The sequence below is a fragment of the Cimex lectularius genome, unplaced genomic scaffold, assembly GCF_000648675.2.
Source record: "Cimex lectularius strain Harlan isolate CLEC.00 unplaced genomic scaffold, Clec_2.1 scaffold315, whole genome shotgun sequence".
NCBI classification, from domain to species: Eukaryota; Metazoa; Arthropoda; class Insecta; order Hemiptera; family Cimicidae; genus Cimex; species Cimex lectularius.
Genome location: NW_019392916.1, coordinates 28,860 through 53,416, shown reverse-complemented (window position 1 = coordinate 53,416; position 24,557 = coordinate 28,860). Strand labels below are relative to the sequence as shown.

At 34.4% G+C, this 24,557-nt stretch overlaps 3 protein-coding genes across 5 annotated transcripts in view; 2 read left to right on the top strand and 1 right to left on the bottom strand.

Moving 5' to 3' along the window:
* Nucleotides 1–271: 271 nt before the first annotated feature.
* Nucleotides 272–9,267, bottom strand: LOC106667580 (protein-associating with the carboxyl-terminal domain of ezrin). The gene is made up of 11 exons (XM_014395615.2): nucleotides 8,962–9,267; nucleotides 7,375–7,560; nucleotides 7,218–7,309; nucleotides 6,980–7,140; nucleotides 3,209–3,398; nucleotides 3,006–3,145; nucleotides 2,766–2,941; nucleotides 2,541–2,681; nucleotides 2,419–2,479; nucleotides 1,469–1,593; nucleotides 272–1,395 (listed from the first exon to the last, which is right to left on the bottom strand). Exons 1-11 carry the CDS (start codon nucleotides 9,136–9,138, stop codon nucleotides 1,054–1,056), a joined length of 1,791 nt encoding a protein of 596 aa, XP_014251101.1. The 5' UTR covers nucleotides 9,139–9,267; the 3' UTR covers nucleotides 272–1,053.
* Nucleotides 6,851–15,164, top strand: LOC106667581 (sphingosine-1-phosphate lyase). 3 transcript variants are annotated; one of them, XM_014395617.2, is made up of 10 exons: nucleotides 6,851–6,932; nucleotides 9,520–9,672; nucleotides 11,384–11,599; nucleotides 11,661–11,869; nucleotides 11,929–12,165; nucleotides 12,219–12,428; nucleotides 14,097–14,232; nucleotides 14,293–14,542; nucleotides 14,596–14,716; nucleotides 14,778–15,164. In XM_014395617.2, exons 2-10 carry the CDS (start codon nucleotides 9,522–9,524, stop codon nucleotides 14,892–14,894), a joined length of 1,647 nt encoding a protein of 548 aa, XP_014251103.1. In that variant the 5' UTR covers nucleotides 6,851–6,932; nucleotides 9,520–9,521; the 3' UTR covers nucleotides 14,895–15,164. The 3 variants fall into 3 exon arrangements, with proteins under 3 accessions (XP_014251103.1, XP_014251104.1, XP_014251102.1); XM_014395618.2 differs by lacking the exon at nucleotides 6,851–6,932 and adding an exon at nucleotides 9,377–9,482 and having other exon boundaries at nucleotides 9,534–9,672; XM_014395616.2 differs by lacking the exon at nucleotides 6,851–6,932 and having other exon boundaries at nucleotides 9,406–9,672.
* The window catches only part of LOC106667480 (GTPase-activating protein and VPS9 domain-containing protein 1), a 22,065-nt gene continuing 12,463 nt past the window's right edge, over nucleotides 14,956–24,557 (top strand). Inside the window, exons 1-3 of the mRNA XM_014395439.1 lie at nucleotides 14,956–14,973; nucleotides 15,651–15,672; nucleotides 15,818–15,858. Of these exons, the coding sequence (XP_014250925.1) occupies nucleotides 14,956–14,973; nucleotides 15,651–15,672; nucleotides 15,818–15,858 (81 nt within the window). The remainder of the gene's footprint in view (nucleotides 14,974–15,650; nucleotides 15,673–15,817; nucleotides 15,859–24,557) is intronic.

The following is a 24,557-nucleotide window of genomic DNA, read 5'->3' as shown; positions in this document are numbered from 1 at the left end:
AAATTTTTATTAAAAACAATTTGATAATTATTAATAATTCAAGAGATCTCCAGCAGGGGGGTTAACCTGTTTTGATCCTTCTATGCTTTCTAGATTAGTCAGATGCTTTTAGGAATTTCGCCATCTTCAGTGAGTCAGTCTGTCAAGTAAAAAATACAGTCATTAAATCATAAAAATAAATAGTAATAATTCTTCAGCTATTTCAGGATATACAAGTACAACGATCAAAATTATTTTTTATTTTTTATTATTAATTAACTATATTTCACCAGAATAAATTTACAATAAAATTCTTTATATATTTAAATTAAATGTTCAGAGTTGAGCAAAAAATAATATTGCCACTTGATCAACTTTTGCGAACAAACTGATGTTATGGTATAAATATTATACAAACACTAAAAACATTTACTTTAAACCTATTTTTTAAATGCAAAATAGGATTTTAAACACTGCTGTTTATGAAATAACTTTTAAAAAAAATGGAATGCACCTTGTACCACATACGCGATCACAGCATACTTCACTTTCCAACAACGTATCACTCATTTAACCTTAGTAGAATAAACAAAAAAAAAAGATAAATTGATTTAGGTTTTTTTTTCTTTTGCCATATGCCTAATCACAGATTGTTTATGGTGTTTACAGATCAGCATACAGACGCTGATTTGAAAGAAACTAAACTAATTCTTTGTTTTTGTTTTAAACTAAATTTAAATGCATAACCATAGGTTTTTGATAATAAATATTTTACAGACTTTTTTTTTGTTAATTATATTGCTTTTTAATCTTAAGGGTTTAAAAAGTGTTCTTGTTATTTTTTGTAATTATTGAAATGATAAAATCACAGTTTCAAACAGTAAATTTCTGGACCCAAAGAACGCTCAGGTGTATTTTAATAGCGTTAATGAAAGTTTTTGGATGATTATCACAGGGTCGCATTTCTTATATAATTGCATTCATTAAGACAATTTGTTTTTTCTTTTAATTTAATGCAATATTTTGTAAATAAAAATGTTTTTCCTTGAAATTATGTACAATTAGTTGAGATGTTTATGAATCGGGTTTGGCTTCGGCATCAGACGGGTCGCTTACTTCCGCCCATTCGAGGCCGTCATCCCCCCATCCTTCGCCAGTACACTCCTCGTCTGCCACGTAAGAAAGCCTGTTCGTCTTTTCCGGCTCGGCTTCTGGCTGAACTTCCGTGATCTGTATGATCTGAGTTTTAGATATGACGGGCACCATGTCGTGGAAGAAATCAACTTCTTCTTGTTGCAAAGAAGGTCGCTTTTTGACTTCCCCGTCATCCTTTTCCTTTTCGCTTGGCAAATCTGGCGTTTTCAACTGTACCGTCTCGGGTATTATCTCTATTTCTATTGTCGGTACAATTTCAACCTAGGTAAAACAACAGAAAAATCAAATTTAAAGAAAAAAAATAGTAAATTCTTTTTAATAAAGGTAATTTTACGGGTTCGAGAACAGGAGATGGATCCCAAGAATCCCACTGCTCGACTTCATCCTCAGAGAGTGGCTGAGAAGAAGGCGCTTCTCCCCCATCCGGAGAAGGCCTTTCGCATAAAAACATATCTTCACCTGGAAAAATTACAAAAAGAGAAATAAAAATATAAACATTTACCATGAAAGATTTGTTTATAAAAAATTGCTTATAAAAAAAATTTCTCCTTGAAAGTAAACTTGTTTGATAATTTTTGCCTCTTTTTTCAATCGTTGGTGTGTGTTTAATATTATTTGTACAAAATCCACAGGACCAATAGCCAAAATTACAAACGAAGTGAGACCAGGCAGATCAAAATGGTCAGAAATGAGCAAACTAAAATTTAAACTTAGACAACAGTTGAAGTGGTACAGAGACCAACATTAACTTCATACAGTATGATCATCAATGATCAATTACAATTTACAGTGATTTAAGTTTAATCGTCTACGATTAAATAGTTGTTTGGCTTGATGTTAAATCGTTGAGTTTGAACAAAAAAATTTTTTTTACGAGATTATATGAACCCTCGGGGCACTGGTGTTTTTGGGAGAATAAAATAAAAAGGCCCATTTGTATGTCGGGTTTGAATGCAAGACCCCTGGATTCGAACCTGGGACCTTTATCTTACAGTGATTAGCGCCGAATCACCGCCTAAATCATTGTGGCTACTGACGCCCCAAAAGATTAGAACATATTAAAATATTTTTATTTAACATACTATGATATACATAGTCAAGTACAAAGATTTCTACTGTTAAGATCACGATGCACAGGCACAGAAAAAATTCTATATTTCAATTGGTCAATTTTTTCACTATTTTATCAATTTAGTTTCAGTACACAATAAAAAAAATTTAATTTATGAATATTTATAAATTGTATTTGTTTATTAAGGCGGAAATTTTTCGACTAGGACCAACCTGAATTTTCAACCTCGGTGCTCCGAACGGTCTTCTTCTTGATACCCTTTAAAGGATGAACCTAAAAAAAATTCAGTTAATATTGTAAAACAATTTTTTATTGGAAAAAAAAGTTTTCTCACTTTTGGACGGCCGTCTGAAAAGTGCCTCGCCCTCTTTCCACCGATAACGGTTGCGGCGCCAAGTATTGGTACGAGATCTGAAAGGGCTCTGAGCGTTGCTGATACAAGGTCGTCGTTCGTATCTTTTATACCGACTAAAAGCTAATTGAACAATTGGTATATAAAGAATGGAAAAATAAACGACACAGAGAGAGAGACACAAATATTATTTTTTAAATCCGCTACCTCTGGCAAAATATGCGTGTGGAGCTGGATGGGAGTGAACATAGAACAAAACGATTTGAAATGAGATAAAAGCGTGAGGCGGACTTGAATATCCCTCACGCAAAATATTGACATTAACTTTGGCACGATGTACTTCTTGAATACATTCTCCGAAAATAAATTCGCAGAGTCTCCGCCTGAAATTCGAACAAATTTTATTCCGTGATTTTTTTTTTTTTTTTTTTTTTCTGTCTGACTTACTTAATTTTGGAATTAAAATTTGTGACAAAAGGAACTTCTGCGCTGTCGAGTCAAGAAGAACTATCCTCGATAGTAACAGCGCTCCTAACTGTCCAGCGACTACTTCTTCACTGAATTCACCCAATTTCAACGTCAACTCCCTACAATAATTATTTAATTTTATTTTTTAAATATTTAAACAGTCCAAAATTCTTAAAATTTACCTAAAAAAAAGTTGTTTTTCAACTTCTGTCTTCAACGGCAGCTCGATGAGGAAATTGTGTATCGCGATGAACTCGTGGTTGAAAAACGGGTGTTTCATCAGGGTTTCAAGCGAAGGGCAATTTTCTGGTATGGGCGACTGCAGCTGACATTTCGCCAATTGTAGAAAGTCCGATGAGCCTGGTACGCTGTCTAAAATGGAATTTAAACTTTGGAAATATACAAACGGTACAAAGAATGATGGATGAGGAAAAAAAAGGTTTATAAGAGATAAGTAAAGGGATAAAAGAGAGGCCACAAGGCCTTCTGCACCTCGACTTGAGAAGATCTATTGTGCTCCCCTGTTTTTTTATAACTCACTGGCCAGCTTCAAGTTGTTAATCAGCCTCCATGCAAGCAGCTCCTTAGTGTAGGATCTTGCTTGTGGCTTTTCCTGTCATAGTTGCAAGAACCTGCACCTAGATAGATCTTCACAAATATTTAGCGGTGTCTTCTTCCTGCCAGTATCTGCAGTGTTTTTTCTGTTTGTACTATCCAGTGCATGTGCTTTCTTAGATGGCAGTGCCCTGTCAGGAATCTGACCAGAATTCTGATTCGGTTGTAGTTGCCTTCGTTAGTTATTCCTTCATGTTTTGCATATGGCCCTTGTATGAATCCTAAACATGCCTCATGTAGTATTGTTCCACCAGGTTTTGGACTCATTAAGGATCCATTTTAAGATGTATCCTCTTTTGACACAGGATGCTAAGCCACAGTAGCATTCAAGACCTAGGGAGTCCGTGTTGGATACCTCTTTGGCAAACGTCAAACGTTTCGTTGCCTCCATGCCCTGAATGCCCAGGGAACCATGCCAGTGTTACAGCTTCCTTACTGTGGCTGCAAGTACGTTGGCAGTAGCTCAGTTGAGAAGGGGGGGAACATGTTGAAGGGAGAGACAAGTGATGGTCGGTGAGGAGGTGAAAGTTTATTTAAAGGTGTTATGTTGAGCGCCACGGTATTTTTGGAGAAGGAAAAATACCGAAACCAGGGGGAAAAAAAGGAAAAGAAGAGTAGAACAATAGAAAGAAAGGGAAAAGGAAGTACAGATATGGTTTCCGTGTCAGACCCCAGACGACCGATGTAGCGCTTCTGGCTCTCTTCTTTCTGATGGTGCTTCCACCCAGGGTTATGATGGGAGCTAAATGATGAAGTTCTTCTATCCGAGTTAATTCGTTAACACAAGCAAGATATCTTAAGGTATTTAGCTTAGTTAGAGTTCAAAACTACGATTAAAAAAAATGAATGCTAATCACAATTATTCTATTTACAAGTACATAGACAAATTCTTTGTAATTAAAAGCTAACAAAAGGCCGAAACTTATAGCTGTTTAGATGTTTCTAGTCCGGAATTATCAGGCCTGACAAGAAATTGGAAATGAACCAACTCACGGGATCACTCTTCACTTTCTCTTCGTAGGAACTCTTCGATCAGCACGACTAGGATCACAAGCCACACAAACACATACACTTTTTTAAAGAATATTTTCTTTCCTCGCGGAGTCCACCTCTTCCTCGGAACGTCTATATCGAACTGACTCTACTTACTTTTTTTTTTTTTTTTTTTTTTTTTTTTTTTTTTTTCAATCTCGGACCCAGTGCTCTCCCGATCAGGATCTTGCAGGCCGCGAATTGCTTTCTGCTTCTCGCGTTTCTCTTCTCGGTTCATCCCGCCACTATTTAAGCTTTATTAATTTTTTTTCCCAAGAAGAAGGAAAAAAATGTAATACCAGTGTCAGGTCATTAATATTGCTGACTCCAGGGCTTCTATGCAGTTCCAAACATGCTTTGCCTTCACCTCGTATGACTATCAGAGAATCCGGCATATACGTGATCAAATTGTAAAGAAAAAATTAAAGAGATTTCTTCTAACTGGAAAGGCGTGGGACTTGATAGAGAAAGGAAGGGAATTCCATAGGTTTGAGGATAAGGAAGAACTAAAAGCGTTCTGTATTTACAGGGTCAGGGGTCAGTTCAGAAAAATGGGGGCGAGTTTGTCATGAGTGAGGATCTGGATTCTGGGGTACCCAATTTTTTATCATCAATAATGATAAACAATGATCTGAAGTTCTACATATATTCAATAATATTCTAAAATATTGTAATTTATACCATTTATCCCTAAAAAATTTATTTGTTAATATTTTATAGGAAATTATCTTACAGTCTTCCTGTACTTCTAACAAATGCATTTTGTCCAAAAAAACAATTGTTGATTTTTGGTCTTGTGAACCAAAATATCTTGTAGGCAAAGGAAATGAATTATTTCTGTACATTATAAGTAATATTGCCCCAGACATTATGATTAAGATAAGCTTTTCTATCTTAGCATTTAATTTTATTTATTTTAATCAGGCATTGAATAAATAACACACATGGTAATCCTGAAAATGGTAATAAAAAGTTCATGTGATTTTTTTCCCATAAATTAACAATGACAGATGATTAAAATAAAATTTCCTTGAGGTTTTTAAACGATATAATACAAGGTATACCCATGGGAGAACCGAGTGAGAGAAGGCCACCTGTCAGGAGGACCAAAAGGTCGTGTGTCAAGTTAGACAATGCCGAGGAGGCCGGGCCGAGGCAGAAAAACGTCAACCCGGTTCAGATCAGGAACACCCCGAGCCGTGAAATGACACCTATCGACCACGAAACCACGTTCGTCTCGTACTACCCGGAGCAGACTCAGCATTCTCAGAAGGAGTCGATATTTCCCGGCTTCAAAGCCACGTGCTGCCTATCGCTGGCATCTTTTATAGTTTTCTTGCTGGCAAAAGGGGAACAGGACTGCTGCAAGTCGACCGCGATCGCAGTCATAGTCCTTTTATTCGTAATAACCCTACTTTTACAGATAGTCACAAGCCTGGTACAAAAGCTTCACAAATACTTGTCCAAAAAATAAACCACGAACATTTATTGTTTTTGTTTAAATAAAAAATATTGATTTATAACAGCCTTTTTAAAAGTCACTTTATTATATAATTTTTTTTATGTGAATAGTTAATTAATATTATAAACATTGTTTATAAATCCCAGGCCCTGAAGATGATTTCAGTAAAGATTGAAACTGGGAACGATAATGAAAATTAAATAAAGTTTTTAGTTGAGATTAAAAAAAAGTCAGCATCACGAGCAGGATTCGAACCCACGACCTTTGGCTAGATACACCACTACTCTACCACTTGAGCTATCGTGACTTAAAAATGGCAAAAAGGAGGGAAAATTAAAAAAATGTGGGGTTGAGATGGGAAGTTAGTGTCTGAGTGGATCGAAGTCACGAGAGCTCAAGTGGTAGAGCAGCGGCGTATCTAGCCAAAGATCATGAGTTCGAATCCCGCTCGTGCCATTGACTTTTTTTATCTCAACTAAAAACCGTAATTAATTGCAAAATATTAATTGGTCAAGCGGACCATGAAACTAGTGAATTTGATAAAGAAAATATTTTTCTAAGCTCACATCACACCAGACCTCATCTCACGATATCTAAATAATCAGCCATTCAAAAATTGTCGGTTGTTTCAACAAAAAGTTTTGTTGAACCTTTCCCATTCTTAATTCATATTTCATTTGTTGACATAGTAATAATTACATAACAACAGCCTTTGTTCAATTTTATCTAAAATCTAATGGGAAAAGATAGTAACAAGAAAACCAGTCGTCAACTATAATCTATTACTAGCAAAAAAGGTATAATTGTTCTCTTAATTTAAAAATTATTTTATACTAAAAATTACCGTATATTCTTGATGTAAGGACTTCTTCCACGAGTACGCCAAATGCGTACCTGTCAATTACCGAAGGGGGATTAGGCACTTTTGTCCCTCCTGGGTAAATACCACTGTCGTATCTCCCTTCTTTAGCCTCATTTAAAAATTTATAATTTAATTCGGTAAACCTTAAATATAAAAATCAAAAAATTAAAAAAAATACATAAATACTATTAGAACTTTTTTTTAAATATAAAAACTATACCTGCACAAATACTCCATTCCTCCAAGCCTCCACTGTCCGTCTGGTGTGACATAAATGGCCGACTGTGAAATATTATTGTGCGACGAGCAGGCCTGCAAATATGTATATATTTTTTTTAAAATAAATTTAAACTTTGCTTTTTCCCGAGAGCAATCACCTTTTCATGTAGGAATTGAATCGCCTTGAGTACGCTGTGCAGGCCGACACAGATCTGCAACGGCGTCTGTTCGTCGATTACGTGCTGCAAAGGCTTCACCTCCTCGGTGGCCAGGTGGAATTTATCGCCTACACTCCAAGACGCCACGTATTTCAGGATGTTCGGGTGTCTGTGTACCATGATATTCTAAAACCAAAAATATATTACTACACTATTCCTATTTTTAACAACAATTGCAATTCATCGATACTGATGATAAATCTTCTCTCCTGAACAATAATAAATTACAACCTCTAATTAAAAAACAACACATATCAAAAAATTCTTACATTCTTGATTGGAAACCAGAGATAATGTGTCAGTTTAACGTGCCACAACAGTTTTGGAATTGTACGGCCAATTTTTTTTTTTTTTTTCAAAAAAACCAGCATCCCAAACGTTCAATAACCTTGTAGATGAAATATCCTTGTTAAAATTAATTAATTAATTTAAAAAATTGTGCTTGAGCTCAGCAGTGAGTATTTGGGTCCCTTTTTCTGGTTCTTGGAGGAAACAGGGTTATTTACGACGGTTTGCAACAGCAGAGGTCATATCAACCCTCAGGGCGCCGGTTTTTTTTTTTTTTTTTTTTTTTTTTTTAAAAGCCCATTTGTAAGTATGTCAGGCTCGAATGCAGGGCCGCTGGATCCCCAGCGAATTATTACAATTTGATTTTGTAATTACAGCGAATTACAATTTTGAATCCAGCGGCCCTACATTCGAACCCAGGACCTTTACCTTTCAGTGATGAGTGCCGTTTCAACGTCTAAACCGTTGCGGCTACCGACACCCCGAAACAGGGTTATTCTACTGTCTATAGTACTAATAGCTGTGTATACCTAGTTTGTGTTAAAATTTAATGTATTTATTACCATGAATGTTTCACGCGAGTGGGTCCTTGGAGGACTATCGAGTACCCCATCGTTAGTTGTACAATATGTGTAACAGGTTATAGAGGAATATCAAGTATGCAGGATTGTAATATTATGAATGTGTAAATAGCAGTGGATGTACTTAAGGATGAAAATGAATACGAATATGAGCACAACTTTGGTGTCTGGGTGAACAAGACTGAGGTCTTATTTCTAATTTTTTGTCAAGTTTTAAAATTACTATCTTGTTTGTAGTTATTCTTTTCTTATATCAATTATAATATAATAATGGAGTAAGTAGTTATTGTAAATATAAACATGGGAATCCTTATCAATGATCCAAAATTCCAAGTAGCGACTAGGCATGACCCCTGGCATAAAGATGGTACTTGGGTTTGCGCCAATTGTTGGCTCCCCTGTTCCTTTCCTCCTGTACTTCTTAAGGGAATCCGGGGTGTTTTATATAGAATTGTACATTGTGGTTTGTGTGTAAATATATGTGCAGTGAGACCAAAACACCTTGAGATTCTCACTGTGCACTTAACTGACAACCAACAACGGTCAACATGCGAGCGGTTCAAGACATGAGACTGCAAGCTCAAGTCAAAAGTAGCTACTTTTTATGTTTAAATCTTTATTATTGATTTTTTTTAACACTATTGGATAAATTTATCACCTTGGCGAACCTGTCCACGGCTGAGTGTTTCGCCTTGTTTGTGAGTATGCCTTCGAACACTGTGACCCTTCTCTCCGGCTGGCCATAGGTCGCGTTGTGTAGTGAGTAGAAGTTGCCCGTCAGGAACGGTTTTTCGTCGATTTCCAGCCCTGCCGGCTGGCTTTTTCCGTTCCCCATTTTAAAAACAACAAAATCAAGATAATTAAAATCCCATTGTTTTTGTACATACAACAGGAGGGTTAGAAGGTATGAAACCTCCAGGAGTTGATAACGCTTATCTTATCAATTTTTTTGAAATATTTTGATTAATTTTTTTTAATTGAAATTACACTCGATATAAATTATTTGAACAGAGGAAAAAAATCACCTCGGGATAAAAAAAAACAACCGTCTATAATATTAATAAGTTTGGATTACAGGCCTTGATATACTCTTGAAATGTTATTCTTATCAGTACTGATAAGATTATCAGATGCACTCGGTTAATCTACCTCGACTCCTCAGACAAAGACTAGTTCATGGTAGAACCGGAGTTGTTGATTGTTATTTTTGCTTTAGCTATGAAGTTCCAGGTGAGCCTTGGCCCTAGGGCAATCAAGGAGTGCATAAATACAAGATTCGCGGGTCGTGAACCTTGGCAGGTGGCAGCTATCACGGCGACATCCGTTCTCGCCGGAGTCTGGGTCTGGAACATCGTCTTCCAGCCTGAGAGTAAGTAAAAAGATAAAGATAATTTCATTAAGTCCCGTCTGGAAACTTCTTCAGAACTGCCTGATGCTCCAAGGAAGTTGTCAACGCAGAATTAACGACCAATGAACTGACATACACTGACAAGGATGAATTGTATGATTCTGCTGATCTCATGACTCAGATGTATATGGTTCAACCATCTTGGTACTTAACGTATAAAATAGACCATTTCTTACAGCAACATAAACTGCTTGTTGAATTGACACTCTGTGAACGTACTTTTCATAGACCTAATATAACTTAAAACAGTTACTGCACATGGAATTTCTAATAATATTCCTTATGCATTCATGTAGACATGTTTGCTGCCATTCACGATGGTCTGTAGTGGTTTAAGGCCGACTGGAAGTCTCAATCGATTGTGGTGTTTGATCATGATATACGACAGCTAAAGATAATTTATTGCTCTTACCACAGTACAGAACCGTCATTTAACGGCTTCCATGATAGGTTGTCAACTCCAAACAGTCCGTAATGTAAGGGTAAGCTCTAAAACAGTCAGCAGAACGCTTCATGAGAATAGCTAGATGCCTGCATCAGAAGCAACCATATTTTATTCAGTGTTTTAAGTTGAATATAAAATTTTGCAAAGATTGTATTGAAAATAGAAACCCTCTGTATAAACTCAAAGACAAAAATCAAACAGTTGTATTTATTTGTTTTCAAAAATAGCACCATCCTTTGGTACACAGATGGATCTAGAACACAGGAAGGTACGGGGGCAGGAGTGTTCGGACCCGGAACCAAATACTCAGAACCCATGGGAAAGCACACCAGTATCTTCCAAGCTGAAATTGATGCAATTGAAAGATGTATCCAATTCAATCTAAATAAAGGATACAAAAACAAGGATATAGCTATCATGTCAGATAGCCAAGCAGCCATCAAAGCACTAAGCTCAAATACCATTAGTTCAAGGATGGTGCTGAACTGCAAAACCAAATTAAATACATTAGGCTCGCAGAATAAAGTCAGCCTCTGCTGGGTCCCAGGACACATGGGAGTAGAAGGCAACGAGAAAGCGGACACCCTGGCAAGAAAAGGGGCTGCCACACCGCTAATAGGACCTGAACCCTTCTGTGGAATAGGAACACACACTATTAACGAATACCTCAGACAGAAGGACAAAAAGAAAATGAGCGAACTTTGGAATTCACTTATTGGACATAGACAATCCAAGAATCTTCTAACCAACTTTGGCAAGAAAGAAATCACAGAATGTGTCAAAGGAAGCAGGAACAGACTGCGAATCCTAACAGGATTCCTGACAGGACACTGTAGATTAAATGGACATCTAAAGAAAATTGGAATAATCCAAGACGGCACATGTAGATTCTGCAAGGAAGCAGAAGAGACACCAACACACTTACTAACAAACTGCGGAGCTACACTAGCCCACAGGAGGAAGTGTTTTGGGATGTACAATGTGACCATAGAAGAACTACAACCACTGAAACCGGGCCTATTAATCAAGTTTCTTGATGAAATAGGACTCACCGATGTGCTTTAGGCAGAGCACAGGGGATACAATAGCTCTTAAAGGGCGCAGTATACCATACCCTGAATCATTATATCTATCTATCTATTTATTTGTTTATTTTCGATAATAACTAGGTATACAGATTAACAGTTGACTTAAAGCATAAAACTAGTATAAATAACTTTCTGTTAGGCATTGTAAGCAGGGGGAAGAAGTTTTTCTTCAGAATGGCCCGCAAGATCCCTGCAGTCGCAAACAAAATAAACAAGGAATTGAGTAAGATCTCATCGGATTTCGAGAAAGACGTCAAGGAAAGGATGGGGCACACAAATTACAACAGGGTGCTCCAAGTCAAGGGCAAGTCGAAAGAGGAGATCATTGAAGAGCTCAAGAAAAACCTCGATCTTGGTAGTAGCTGATTTCTCTTAAAAGTACAGTTATTTATTTAATTATTATTATTATTCCCTAGGGCATTACAGATGGGATAAAGGTTTTGTATCAGGTGCAGTATATTATTTTTCGCCCGAGCTGATCAACCTGTTGACCGAGGTATACGGTCTCGCATCGTACACAAACCCCCTGCATGCTGACATTTTCCCCGGTGTGAACAAAATGGAATCCGAAGTGGTCAGCATAAGCACGGACCTGTTTCACGGGAGCAGTAAAGCCTGCGGAACGGTAATTTACCCGACTTAAAAAATTCGGCCTTGTAAAATATCTGAATCAAATGAAATCAGATGACTTCGGGAGGTACGGAGTCGATAATCATGGCCTGCAAGGCGTTCAGAGACTATGGAAGGGAAGAACGCGGTATAACAAATCCAGAAATGATCTTGCCCCGTACTGCGCATCCTGCTTTTGAAAAGGCGGCTTTTTATTTTGGCATTAGAATCTGCTACATACCTGTAGATCCATTGACAACAAGCGTTATCATAAAAAAAGTAAAACAAGCTATCAACTCTAATACAATCATGGTAATATTACGTAAATATTTTATAATTTCTGTGATGTAATGTTTTAAAAATAGATTGTAGGGTCAGTTCCGAATTATCCATATGGAACTATGGATGATATTGAAGCTTTGGCATCCTTAGGCCGGAGGTATGGTGTTCCTGTACACGTCGATTGCTGTTTAGGTGGTTTTTTAACAGCATTCATGCCGCAAGCTGGTTTTGAGCTACCACCTTTTGACTTTTCAGTACCTGGTGTAACTAGTATTTCTGCAGATACTCATAAGGTACTGAATTCATAATCAACATTATATACATGTAGAAAATGCTTAATTTTTAAAACAAACACAACAACAAGCAGCAAACAAAAATAAAAATACACCCAACACACACACAATAGTAAACAACAGAAAACAAACAAAAATACACCCAAAAACAGACTCACACAAAACAAGAAACAAATACAAATAGAATGTACAAACAAAATAAAAATATACTCAAAACACACACAAATCAAACAACAAACAAAAGTAAAATATGCACACAAGAACACACACACAACTAGCAACAAACAGAAATACTCGCACAAACAAACACACATGCAACAAACAAAAATTCACACAAAAATATGCTTACATACAACAAACAACATATGAAAATATAAAAAAATGCAGACAAAAATAAACACCCTCAACAAGCATTAAACATAATTACACTCAAGATAAAAAAAAAATACCATAAAAAACACCCAATAATAAAGAAATACAAAAAAATACACACAAAAACAAGCATGCGTACATCAAGGAATACACGAAAATAAAAAATCAGATGAATGAACACACAAAACAAGCAACAAATAAAAATAGAATGTACAAACAAAATAAAAATATGCTCAAAACACACACAAATCAAACAACATACAAAAGTGAAATATGCACGCAATAACACACACACACACACACACAACAAGCAACAAACAGAAATACTCACAAAAACAAACATGCATACAACAAGCAACAAACAAATATTCACTCAAAAATAAGCGTGCATACAACAAACAACATATGAAAATAAAAAATGCAGACAAAAATAAACACCCTCATCAGGAAATTAACAAAAACAAACATGCATACAACGAGCATCAAATGAAAAATCACACAAAAACAAATTTACACAACAAGCAATTTATGAAAATAAAAATGGAGACAAAAATAAACACCCACACAAGCATTAAACATAATTACACTCAAGATAAAAAATACCCTAAAAAACACCCAATAATAAATAAATATAAAAAAATACACACAAAACCAAACATGCGTACATCAAGGAATACACAAAAATAAAAAATCAGATGAATGAACACACAAAACAAGCAACAAATAAAAACAGAATGTACAAACAAAATAAATTTATACTCAAAACACACACAAATCAAACAACAAACAAAAGTAAAATATGCACACAAGAACACACACACAACAAGCAACAAACAGAAATACTCACAAAAACAAACATGCATTCAACAAGCAACAAACAAATATTAACTCAAAAATAAGCATGCATACAGCAAACAACATATGAAAATAAAAAATCATATAGCAATAAACAAACAAAACAAGCAATGAACAAAATTACTCACAAAAAGTAACAAACAAATACATACACACACACACACACACACACACACACACACACACACACACACACACACACCAACACTCACTTACTCACTCCCTCACCAGAAGCAAAAACAAAAATACAAAAACAAACACCCACAACAAGCAACAAACAAAAACAAATTTATTCAACAAGCAACTTATGAAAATAAAAATGCAGTAAAAAATGTACGCACAGAAACAAGCACTGAACTAAAATACACATGACAATTAAAAATACACACAAAACCCACAACATACAGTTATAAAATTAAATAATAACTGAAAACATTTTAGTATGGTTTTGCTCCAAAAGGATCTTCCGTTGTTCTATACTCCAAACCAGAGTATAGACATTATCAATATTGCGTTACAACTGATTGGCCAGGAGGTGTTTATGGTTCTCCAACCATTAACGGCTCCAGAGCTGGAGGTATTTTTTTAATTAGTAATATGTTCCGAATTTGTATGTTTAATTTATCAAACATTTTAGGTATAATCGCTGCATGTTGGGCGACTTTGATGTACTTTGGTCTGGAAGGGTATGTCAAGTCGACAAGAAAGATAATCGAGACCACAAAGTACATTGAAAGGGAACTTAGAATGATCCCTGAGATATTCATATTCGGTAAGCCTATTACATCGGTAATAGCGATCGGCTCGGAGGTTTTCCACATATATCGCCTTTCAGAGATTCTCAACGATTTAGGCTGGAATCTGAACCCTCTCCAGTTCCCCCCAGGGTAAATATATTAAACATAATTTCAATTCTGAAAAATACAATTCTTTTAAATAGGGTTCATCTTTGTGTGACGCACATGCATGTCGCAGAAGGCATCGCGGACCGTTTTGTTCAAGACGTTAAAAACACTGTCAAAATCATCATGAATGATCCAAAATCAGAAGTCAAAGGAAAAGTGAGTAAAATTGTTAATAAAAATTATTTAATAATTCAAACTCAAAAACTGTTTATTTTAGATGGCAATGTATGGCAAATCTCAGAGCATACCAGACAGGTCGATCGTCAGTGATTTCACAAAACTTTACCTTGATTCAACCTATTATGTGCCACATGAAGCAAACAGTTCTAATTGAAAGGCAATTGTATTTTTTTTCATATTTTAAACATAAAGAAGTGTTTGCTACTCACTGAGGAATGTATGAAGACTGCACAGTTTGACTATATGTATATGCTATTTTTGTTGTAAATATCTTTTATTTGTTATTTCTTACTGTTTCTATTTTCAACCAACATTTTGGATCTACAATGTCTATTGATGTCTATTGAACACATGAAAGTTTTAATAATAAAAGCTAACCTTAAACATTTAAACTGCTCGGATTTGTTATGAGCAAATAAATAACTGATCTCTACAACTGTACTTACAGTAATCAAAAGTATTTTTCCACCAAAATCCTCTAATTATCTTTTTAAATGTGAGTGAATTTGTATTTACATTATGTTATTAATTTATTAAATGGAGAATTATTCAATAACTTATTATTTTATTACTGCCTTTCCTAATATTAAAAATAGAAAAACTATGTACGATATTATATGCCTGGAAAATATGACTTTGAAGACATATAGTTTTTTAAAACAAGATTGTTAGTAAGTTTAAAACAAATAAACACAGAATGCTTTGTTTTATATAAAAATATTCATTATACATATTAATTTTCTGTGTCTTGAACAAAACTCTTTAATTAAAACAATCTCTTAAGAAGTAACATTTTTTCGTCTAGATTTCTAGTACAAACCATACAATAATTGAGGAAAAATGTTGAATACATTTCTGAGGAAAAATTGAAGAACTGAAAAAACGCAGAGAATTACAGGTGAAGAAGTAGAAGAAAAATAGTTTTATCCGATGTAAGTACATTATACGTGAATATTAAACAAAATTATAACTAATTCACCATTTGTCATGTTCAGGTCCTTTTAGATTTATTATTTATTGTATATGTGTTTTGACATTTCACAAATACATTAAATTAAAATAAGAATTTTGTTGTAGCAGTCTTGTCAGGACAGGGATCACTCAGCCCTCATTTCAAGGTATTTATTAACGATATTAATCCTTGCTTTAATTCAGTTAATTTACTCCTGTTTGCTGATGATGTGAGGGTCTTTATTAATTTCCATTCATGATGCAAAAAACTTTAAATAAACTTGTAGAGTGGCCAGGAACTAAATGAAAATAAGTGTAAAATTGTTATAGTCTTGGGAGTTACATATTTTCCAATTACACCATGCAGGACATTTAATTGGACAGGCAAACTACCATTAAAGAACTTGGTAAATAACGCCAGGACTACCTAACCTCCAGATTTAACCTGCAATCTTTTGATATAAAAAATACAATGAAAAAAAAATGTGATTAAAAGAAGGTACCATCAGTGGGTCGGATCGGCAAAGAGGATTTTGATTATTGTAGGCTATTTGAAGTGCCCCACCTGATCGACAAGTGCATTCCTTGGTTCCATTTAGAGAGCATTTAGGAATACCACCCAATATGAGAATTGTGCATAGTTGTGAGAATCTGGGTCCCTTTTTCTGATTCTTGAAGGAAATAGGGTTGCTTTAGTGTGTATATTTTTAATATTTTTATAGCATGTGTTGAGAATGAATGTATGTATTAGCACATATGTTTAGTGTAAGAAGGCCGATTGTGGAATATATAGTACCCCATTGACTCTCAATTTGGTTAGTTATATAATAGAAATAGACTTAAGGGGTGATGGGATGATGGAGGACCGAGTATTCTTGATTTCTTAGCTTTGGTCAATAATTCTGTGAGATATCAGAGACAGAAATTAGACCTCAGCCAGGATTTCAATAGGAAATGTTTCCGTGTTTTACAAAATTCAAAACTAATTTCCCAATTTCTATGTTGTAGAAACGAGTCAATAGTTCGGAAAGAAATCAAAATTGACCTCTATCTTCAATTACAAATGTTCCTAAAAATTTAGATTTAGAGATACATAAAAATTACTGATTTATATTAAACAGCAGAATTAGTGATTTATTGATTTTGGTACAGAGTCAATAGTTCTGTGAGATATCAGAGACAGAAATTAGACCTCAGCCAGGATTTCAATTGGAAATGTTTCTGAGTCAAAGACAATGCTGTAGAATTGCATCAATAGTTCTGAAAGTAATCGAAGTTGACACTCTAGCCCCAATTCCAAATGTTCCTAACAATTTAGATTTAAAGATTCTTAAAAATGATTGATTTATCTTAAACAGCAATATTCCTTGATTTATGGCTTTGGTATGGAGTCAATAATTCTGTGAGAGATGAGAGACTGAAAAAATATACCTCAGCAATGCTTATAAATTTACTTACTGATTATTGATTTCATCATGAGTTTATTGAGAAATTATTTGTGAGAATAATTGATATAATCAAGTCAATAGTTCTGAAAGAAATCAAAGTTGACCTCTAGAGATTCATAAAAATTACCAATTTATGTTAAACAGCAGAATTAGTGATTTATTGAGTTTGGTATGGAGTCAATAATTCTGTGAGAGATCAAAGAGAAAATAGACCTCATCCAGGATTTCAATTTGAAATGTTTCTGAGTTTTACTAAATTCAAAACCAAGACCTCACATTATAAGAATAATTATTTGAAATAAGTAATTTGGTCAATTAGACCACTAAACATAAATGGATTAATATTTAATAAATAAAGAAGTATCATGTCACTAAAAGCTCCCTGTGGCCATTTCATAACTCGCTGAGAATCGAATCCTCCACATTTGAAAAATGGAATAGAATAGAAAATTCTGAAGGTTGTAGGTTGAGATGGGGAGTTGGTGTCCAAGAGGATCGAAGTCACGATTGCTCAAGTGGTTAGAACATCGGCGTATTGAGCCGATGGTCGTGGGTTCGAATCCCGCTTGTGACACTAACTTTTTCATCTCAACCAAGACCTTACATAAAAAGAATAATTGAAATTATTATTTTCAGCCTAGCAAGAATAGATGATCGTTAAGGACCAAATTATATGTTCATCATCCCACAGGTTACAGATGAAATGTAACTATTTATTGATTATCTTTTCATTATAATGTACAAGTCAATTGATCAATAATAACTGATTCTTCTTTAATGTTCGTAATTTACCAAAAAATTTATTTGTCTGGAATGGAGTTTATATGATTTTTCCTTTTATGTATTTTTTTACATAGTCTGATTGACTTCTAATGTTTTTTTTTTAACAAACAGGCAGAAATTTAATAATGATGCAAACTGGTCAATATTTACATACTACAGCTGTCATGCATGACCTTGTAAGTCAATTAGTGACTACAGTCAATTAGTGAGCTAGAGACATATTAATTTCTTTTAATGTGGAAAGGGGCAAAAAAAATTGACTTAAAAGTCAAATTTGTTTTAGAATAAGTTCCATTTGAGTAAAGGTTTTTTGAAAATAAATTTAAAAGAGATTTTGTTTTTAATGAAAGTATTTACTTTATCGTTTAACTCTTGTAGGAATCCGTGTTCGGAGTTGACGAAAAGCCTCTCCTGGCGGAGGTGAGTGGCCAGTTCGACGATGTCCCAAAGAAGTGGGTTCCGCTCCATTTTCCCGAATTGTTATTTCGACGAATTGTCCTCAAACGGTAACGAGACAGGCGATGGATGGCATTTAGACGAGGGTCCGGGTTGGAACGGGTCTGGAAAAACTCGCCCTGGAGGAGTGTCAGCGTTGGAACGCCATCGGGCCGATTGAGAAAATGGTTTTAGTATGACAGGAATCGACAAATGTACACAAACCGATGCCCAGGGGAAAAGCTCAAGGATTTCCTCCTGTGGACGTCCTTGAATGGGCCAGCGGAGGTTTCGGCCTTGCTCGGTTTTAAATCAATATTGACGTCAATTGGCACGACGATGACGATGACTTCCGAGCGATCACTGTCGATACCAAACGCCAAATATCAATTATTCTCACAAATAATTTCTCAAAAAAATCATGATGAAACAATCAATAATCAGTAAGTAAATTTATAAACATGGCCGAGGTATATTTTTTCAGTCTCTCATCTCTCACAGAATTATTGACTCCATACGAAAGCCATAAATCAGGAATATTGCTGTTTAAGATAAATCAATAATTTTTAAGAATCTTTAAATCTAAATTGTTAGAAACATTTGGAATTGGGGCTAGAGTGTCAACTTCGATTACTTTCAGAACTATTGACGCAATTCTACAGCATTGACTTTGACTCAGAAACATTTCCAATTGAAATCATGGCTGAGGTCTATTTTCTGTCTCTCATCTCTCACAGAACTATTGACTCTGTACCAAAATCAATAAATCACTAATTCTGCTGTTTAATATAAATCAGTAATTTTTATGTATCTCTAAATCTAAATTTTTAGGAACAATTTGTAATGAGACTAGAGATCAATTTTGATTTCTTTCCGAAATATTGACTCGATTCTGCAACATAGAAATTGGGAAATTAGTTTTGAATTTTGTAAAACACAGAAACATTTCAAATTGAAATCCTGGATGAGGTTTATTTTGTCAGTCTCTCTTCTCTCACAGAATTATTGACTCCATATCAAAACCAATAAATCAGGATTTTGCCATTGAACATAAATCGATAATTTAAAAAAAACTTAAATCGAAATTTTTAGGGGCATTCTGCATGGTCAACTCTGATTTCTTTCACATCTATTGATTTAATTCTACAGCACAGAAATTAGGAAAATAATTTTGAATTTTGTAAAACAAAAAAACATTTCCAATTGAAATCTTGGCAGAGGTCTTTTTTCTCTGTCTGATCTCTCGCAGAATATTGACTCCAGACCAATAAATCAGTAATTAATCTTTTTATGCAAGGTTTTGGTTGAAATTAAAAATATTAATTAATTGAAAGAAGTAATTTGGTCAATAGACCACTAATATAATGGATTGAATAAATCAGTAATTTTTATGAATCTCTAAATCTAAATTTTTAAGAACATTTTAGGAATAATAATAATAATGCTTTATTGAACTTATGACAATTGACAAAGCATTATTTCAAACATTTATAGACATGGATCTTGGTTCCGTCTACCAGAGGTTGTTGGTTAAACAATCAGAAAGGGGGGAAAATACAGAATAAATTTAAATTAATTATTCTTTTTATGTAAGGTCTTGGTTGAGATAAAAAAGTTAGTGCCATGAGCGGCATTCGAACCCACGACCTTCTACTTTTAGCTTAATAGCCATCGCAATTCATTGAGACAAAGGCCGTCAAAATTGTTTTCATGTAGGAAAAATCTGTACTTCTTTGTAAAGGGAGAGACGCGTAGATGCTTGGACATTTGGCTGGCATTCTTTGTGATGTTGATTTTTAATTTTACTGATAAGACCTGAAAAATAATTGTGCCGGTCACAGAGGTTGTCTAAGGTTAGGAGGAAGGGCACTTTTCAAACAAATATTTCCAGTGTATAAACCATGAAATATTACACTTTATTACTGCCAAAATTGTAATTTTTGAGTATCTAGTATCAGAAGACAGAACTTTCACAAAACAAGAGTAGTGAAGCTTAAGTATACACCAAAACTAAATCCATTTTGGTCGTACAGTATATAGTTTGGTGAACCAGATGGCGATGAGAATAACTTTTTTATAAAAAAGAAAGTTGCACTTTTCTATTTTTACGAACCTTAGATATCCTCACATTTGACAGCCATAACACAGAATTACATGATATATCACATTAAAAATATTAAATTTGACTTCAATAGGGATAGTTTCTTGAAGTATGAAGGCTGGCTCCATGGTTTAGAGCTAATTGATGTTTTCCAAGAGAAGTGCTTTGTCCAAGAGTGTCTCAGGGTTAATATGACTCCTAAAATATTTGCGAATCTCGATAAGATTATAAGATTGCCCCTTTAAAAAAAATATAAATAAATAAATGTGAGGTGATATAAGTAGAATAACTATATCATCAACATGCATTAATATTTTAATTGCCGTATTACATATACGAATTCGACGTTCCAGGACATTTGCGAGGTTGTGTAAAAAGAGAGCGAATAAAACTATTGGCTTATTTGCTTGCTGGGCTGATCTGTCAGATGCATTTCTTCATTTCTGCCATCTTCGGTGTGTCTGACTATTAAAACTTGGTTTCAATCATATTCAACATTGATACAAATCTGACAGATCAACCTTGAGGACAGGATAAGGTAAAGATCAAATTACTTATAAAACCAAAAAATAGGCTCAGCTGTTGTCTTTTTATGTTAAAGTTTTCTGTAGCTGTAAAGGAAATTGATCTGATTGACCTGTTTGTCATCACTGAGTCATTTCATCTTATTCATTAATTCACTTTTGTCATTGGGATTCTGTAACCCTTAATCGAAAAAGACAAGTTGAAGACATTAAAGAAGAATCAGTTAATATTGATCAATTGACTTGTACATTATAAGGAAAAGATAATAATGAAAATTTTCTGAATGTGACTGTAAAGGAAATTTATCTGATTGACTTGTTTGTCATTGCTTATTAATTTCATGTTATTCATTCACAGTTGCCATTAGGATTCTTTAACCCTTGCAAAAAAGAACAATTGACTACAAGCTCAAAAATTGACCAACATAATTTAAAATCCTTATAGGAAACAGTATCAAACGACTCATTTGTTATTTGCTAGTATTTAAAAAAAAAAAGTTAATGCTTGAAATATTTGTCGTGAGATTTCATGTTGTGTTTGTGGGGTGGTTCTGTAATTTGATCCTTAGTGGTCGTCTGCACTCATTGGGTTGATCTGTCAGATGCTTTTCTTCATTTTGGCCATCTTCGGTGTGTCTGTTCCTTTTAAAACTTAGTCTCAATCATATTCAACATTGTACAAATCTGACATACCAGCAAAGACAGGTAGACGATTAAAGGTAAGGATCATATTGCGTAATCAATAAAGAATGAAATAGGCTCAGCTGTTGTTTTTTTATGTTAAAGTTTTCTGAATGTGACCATAAAGGAAATTGATCAGATTGGCCTATTTGTCATCGCTGATTCATTTAATCTTATTCATTAATTCACAGTTGTCATTGGGATACTGCAACCCTTAATCAAAAAAGGCCAATTGTCTCCAAGCTCAAAAATTGACCGTCATGTAAAATCCTTATAGGAAACTGTATTAAACGACTACATTTGAAATTTGCTAGTCTTTTGTTGAAAAGTCATTCGTTCAGCAAAAAGTGGGCAGCACCCCGAAATCGATACTAGGTTAAAAAAAAACTTTTTATGAAAGTGAGTTTTTGGTTTTCTATTTCTATTGAATAGAGTGGATCAAGATAAAAAATCATTTGTTAGTGTTTGATACATTAATTTTGTCATGAGATCTTTTTGATGCAGGGTGAAGATGATTACCCTCACTGCGCTGTTCTGTTAGAGGCATTTCTTCATTTTTGCCATCTTCAATGTGTCTATTTTGTTTAAATTTGATTTGAATTATATTCAATGTTGGCAGACCACTCAGAGAGATTGGTAAAAATCAAATTTAACAAGGTTAATATAAAACAAGAAAAATACAGGACACAAATGAGTACCTTGTGATACCTCCAAAGTAGAAGAAATCTCATTTGACACTTTATTACAAATTTAACAAATAACATAACATTTTGAAAGTATGACTGAAGCCAGTTCTTGCCAAATATGCGCCTTGATGTTTTTAATAAGCCGGTTTTGAGTCTACCTCCTTAAATTGCTTACTAAATATATTTCAAAACGTTTTGCGTTTTAATAATTAAAAACTTACATAATTCCTTATAAAAAACACAAAAATCAATCAATCAACTATGGAAGAAAAAATAAATTCAATAATTTCATTAACTGCAAAATATATGATAAATTTAATTTAAGCGTAAACTTATTATGAATGATTGAGTTTTTAGCTGTTTGCCATTCTATTATTCTCAGACTTGAGGCTTTCAATGGTTTGATGTAATTAAATCCCTTCAAACTGTTGTATCTATTTTATTATTTATTTCTATTATATGTTTATTACCTCCCTTCTTCATTCACCCCTAGTTATAGTAGATCACATAATTAAGACCTCATTTGACCTCATACTTCAATTTACATTAAATTTACACACCTATCTCCGCAAAGTCCTACACCTTATCAAACACTGTTTTTTTTTAGAATTACTGTGCTGGGAAAAAAATTAATTCAAGAAATAATAATAAAATACAAATGCTTTGATTGAATCTAAAATTTCTGGCAATGTAAAAATTCATTTTTTTTTTCACATCCTACATGTGATGGTAAAATTTAAACAATATTTATAAATCCTGAAGATGATCTCAATAAAGATCGAAACGTTGGCACGATAAAGAAAATGTTTTTCTAAAACCTACGTCACACCAGACCGCATCTCATGATCTCCAAATTATTAATAAAATAAAAATAGAAAAGCATATTCTCTGGAAGTTGATTGTAAACCCTTCCTGGAATGTGCCTTGTCTTATATGTTATAAGAGATTATTTTTATTTATTTAATAGTGTTTTTTCCATTCATTCATTAAAAAAAAAAAAAAAAATCAAAACATTTGATGTCATATATCAAGATAACGCTAAGGTTTGATATGGTGTAATAGAATACGTCAGTAGAACAACTACAGCCACACTTACTGATAAAAAGTGTTCTAGGACAGAATATACAGATGACTTAAATAAAAAAATACTAAAAATCTAGGCAAAAATCATTTAAAAAAATCCAGTGGCGTAATAGACAACCATACACTTCTCTAAATAATTTTTGTACCCCATCAACCCTCATTTAGGTTTAGTTGTATGATGTGTGTAAATGGTGATGGAAGAATTTCGCATACTCCACCACCTTAAATGAATAAATTGAATAAATAGGAGTGAATGTATTTGGATATATTGTAAATGTGTGTACAAATGGGTTTGGAACTGCGTTAGGTGCTGAATTCACCTATCTAATTTGTGTTGGGAGTGAATGTATTTATTAGCGTGAATGTTTGATCTGAAGGGTCGAGGGAATATCGAGTACCCCGTTGTCTTTTGATTAGGTTAGTTGTAAAATATGTGTAAAGGGTGAAGGAGGAATATCAAGTACTCCAACACCCTAACTGAATGAATGATGTAAAGAGTGAATTTACGAATGAATGTGAGTACGAGTTGGAACTGCATGGGTGCTGAATTGACCAGCTGTTGATGCACCCCTCCCCCCGGGTGTCCAATCTCAGTGGTTGGATGGATAAGACTGAGGTAACTCTCCAGATTGCCAACACCGAGGTGGGTGATTCTCGACACTGTCAGCGATTTACTGTAAAAAGGAAAAGCTGGAATCGCCAGTGTACAACGAGAAGTGAATAGGCTCGACACATGTTTGTATGTATGTGTGGATTTGAACCTATATAAATCCAAAAATCCAATCTAAATAAATTCCAATCAAGCCCCTCTAACCATGTGAAATCTTGCAATGTACAAATGTCTACCTAGATAGAAAACCCAAATCTCCAATTTGGCTTCTGTCTTGACTTACACAGTCTATTCTAAAAAATCTCCACTGATGTACAGATTGCTATTGACAAATTGATAATGGTAGGTACCTTTTACGTCACACATAAAATTTTGTCTCCCACATGTCTGCAGGTTCCATCCTTTCCTTTCGAACCAAGTATTCAAGCAAATACCAAATAATCCCCTCATCCTCTTCTCTATCCAATCAAGGCTCAAGCAAAACTTTTTGCTGTTACATTAAAGACTTCCTTAAA

What these genes read in the sequence shown, in the direction of transcription:
- LOC106667580 (XM_014395615.2), bottom strand. Translation starts at nt 9,138, where the DNA reads ATGGGGAACGGAAAAAGCCAGCCGGCAGGGCTGGAAATCGACGAAAAA. An exon ending in ACACGCATATTTTGCCAGAG is followed by an intron (nt 2,682 to 2,765) that starts GTAGCGGATTTA and finishes TTGTTCAATTAG; the next exon opens with CTTTTAGTCGGTATAAAAGA. An exon ending in CACCGAGGTTGAAAATTCAG is followed by an intron (nt 1,594 to 2,418) that starts GTTGGTCCTAGT and finishes TAATTTTTCCAG; the next exon opens with GTGAAGATATGTTTTTATGC.
- LOC106667581 (XM_014395616.2), top strand. Translation starts at nt 9,480, where the DNA reads ATGGTAGAACCGGAGTTGTTGATTGTTATTTTTGCTTTAGCTATGAAG. An exon ending in CAAGAAAAACCTCGATCTTG is followed by an intron (nt 11,600 to 11,660) that starts GTAGTAGCTGAT and finishes ATTATTCCCTAG; the next exon opens with GGCATTACAGATGGGATAAA. An exon ending in GCAGTAAAGCCTGCGGAACG is followed by an intron (nt 11,870 to 11,928) that starts GTAATTTACCCG and finishes AAATGAAATCAG; the next exon opens with ATGACTTCGGGAGGTACGGA.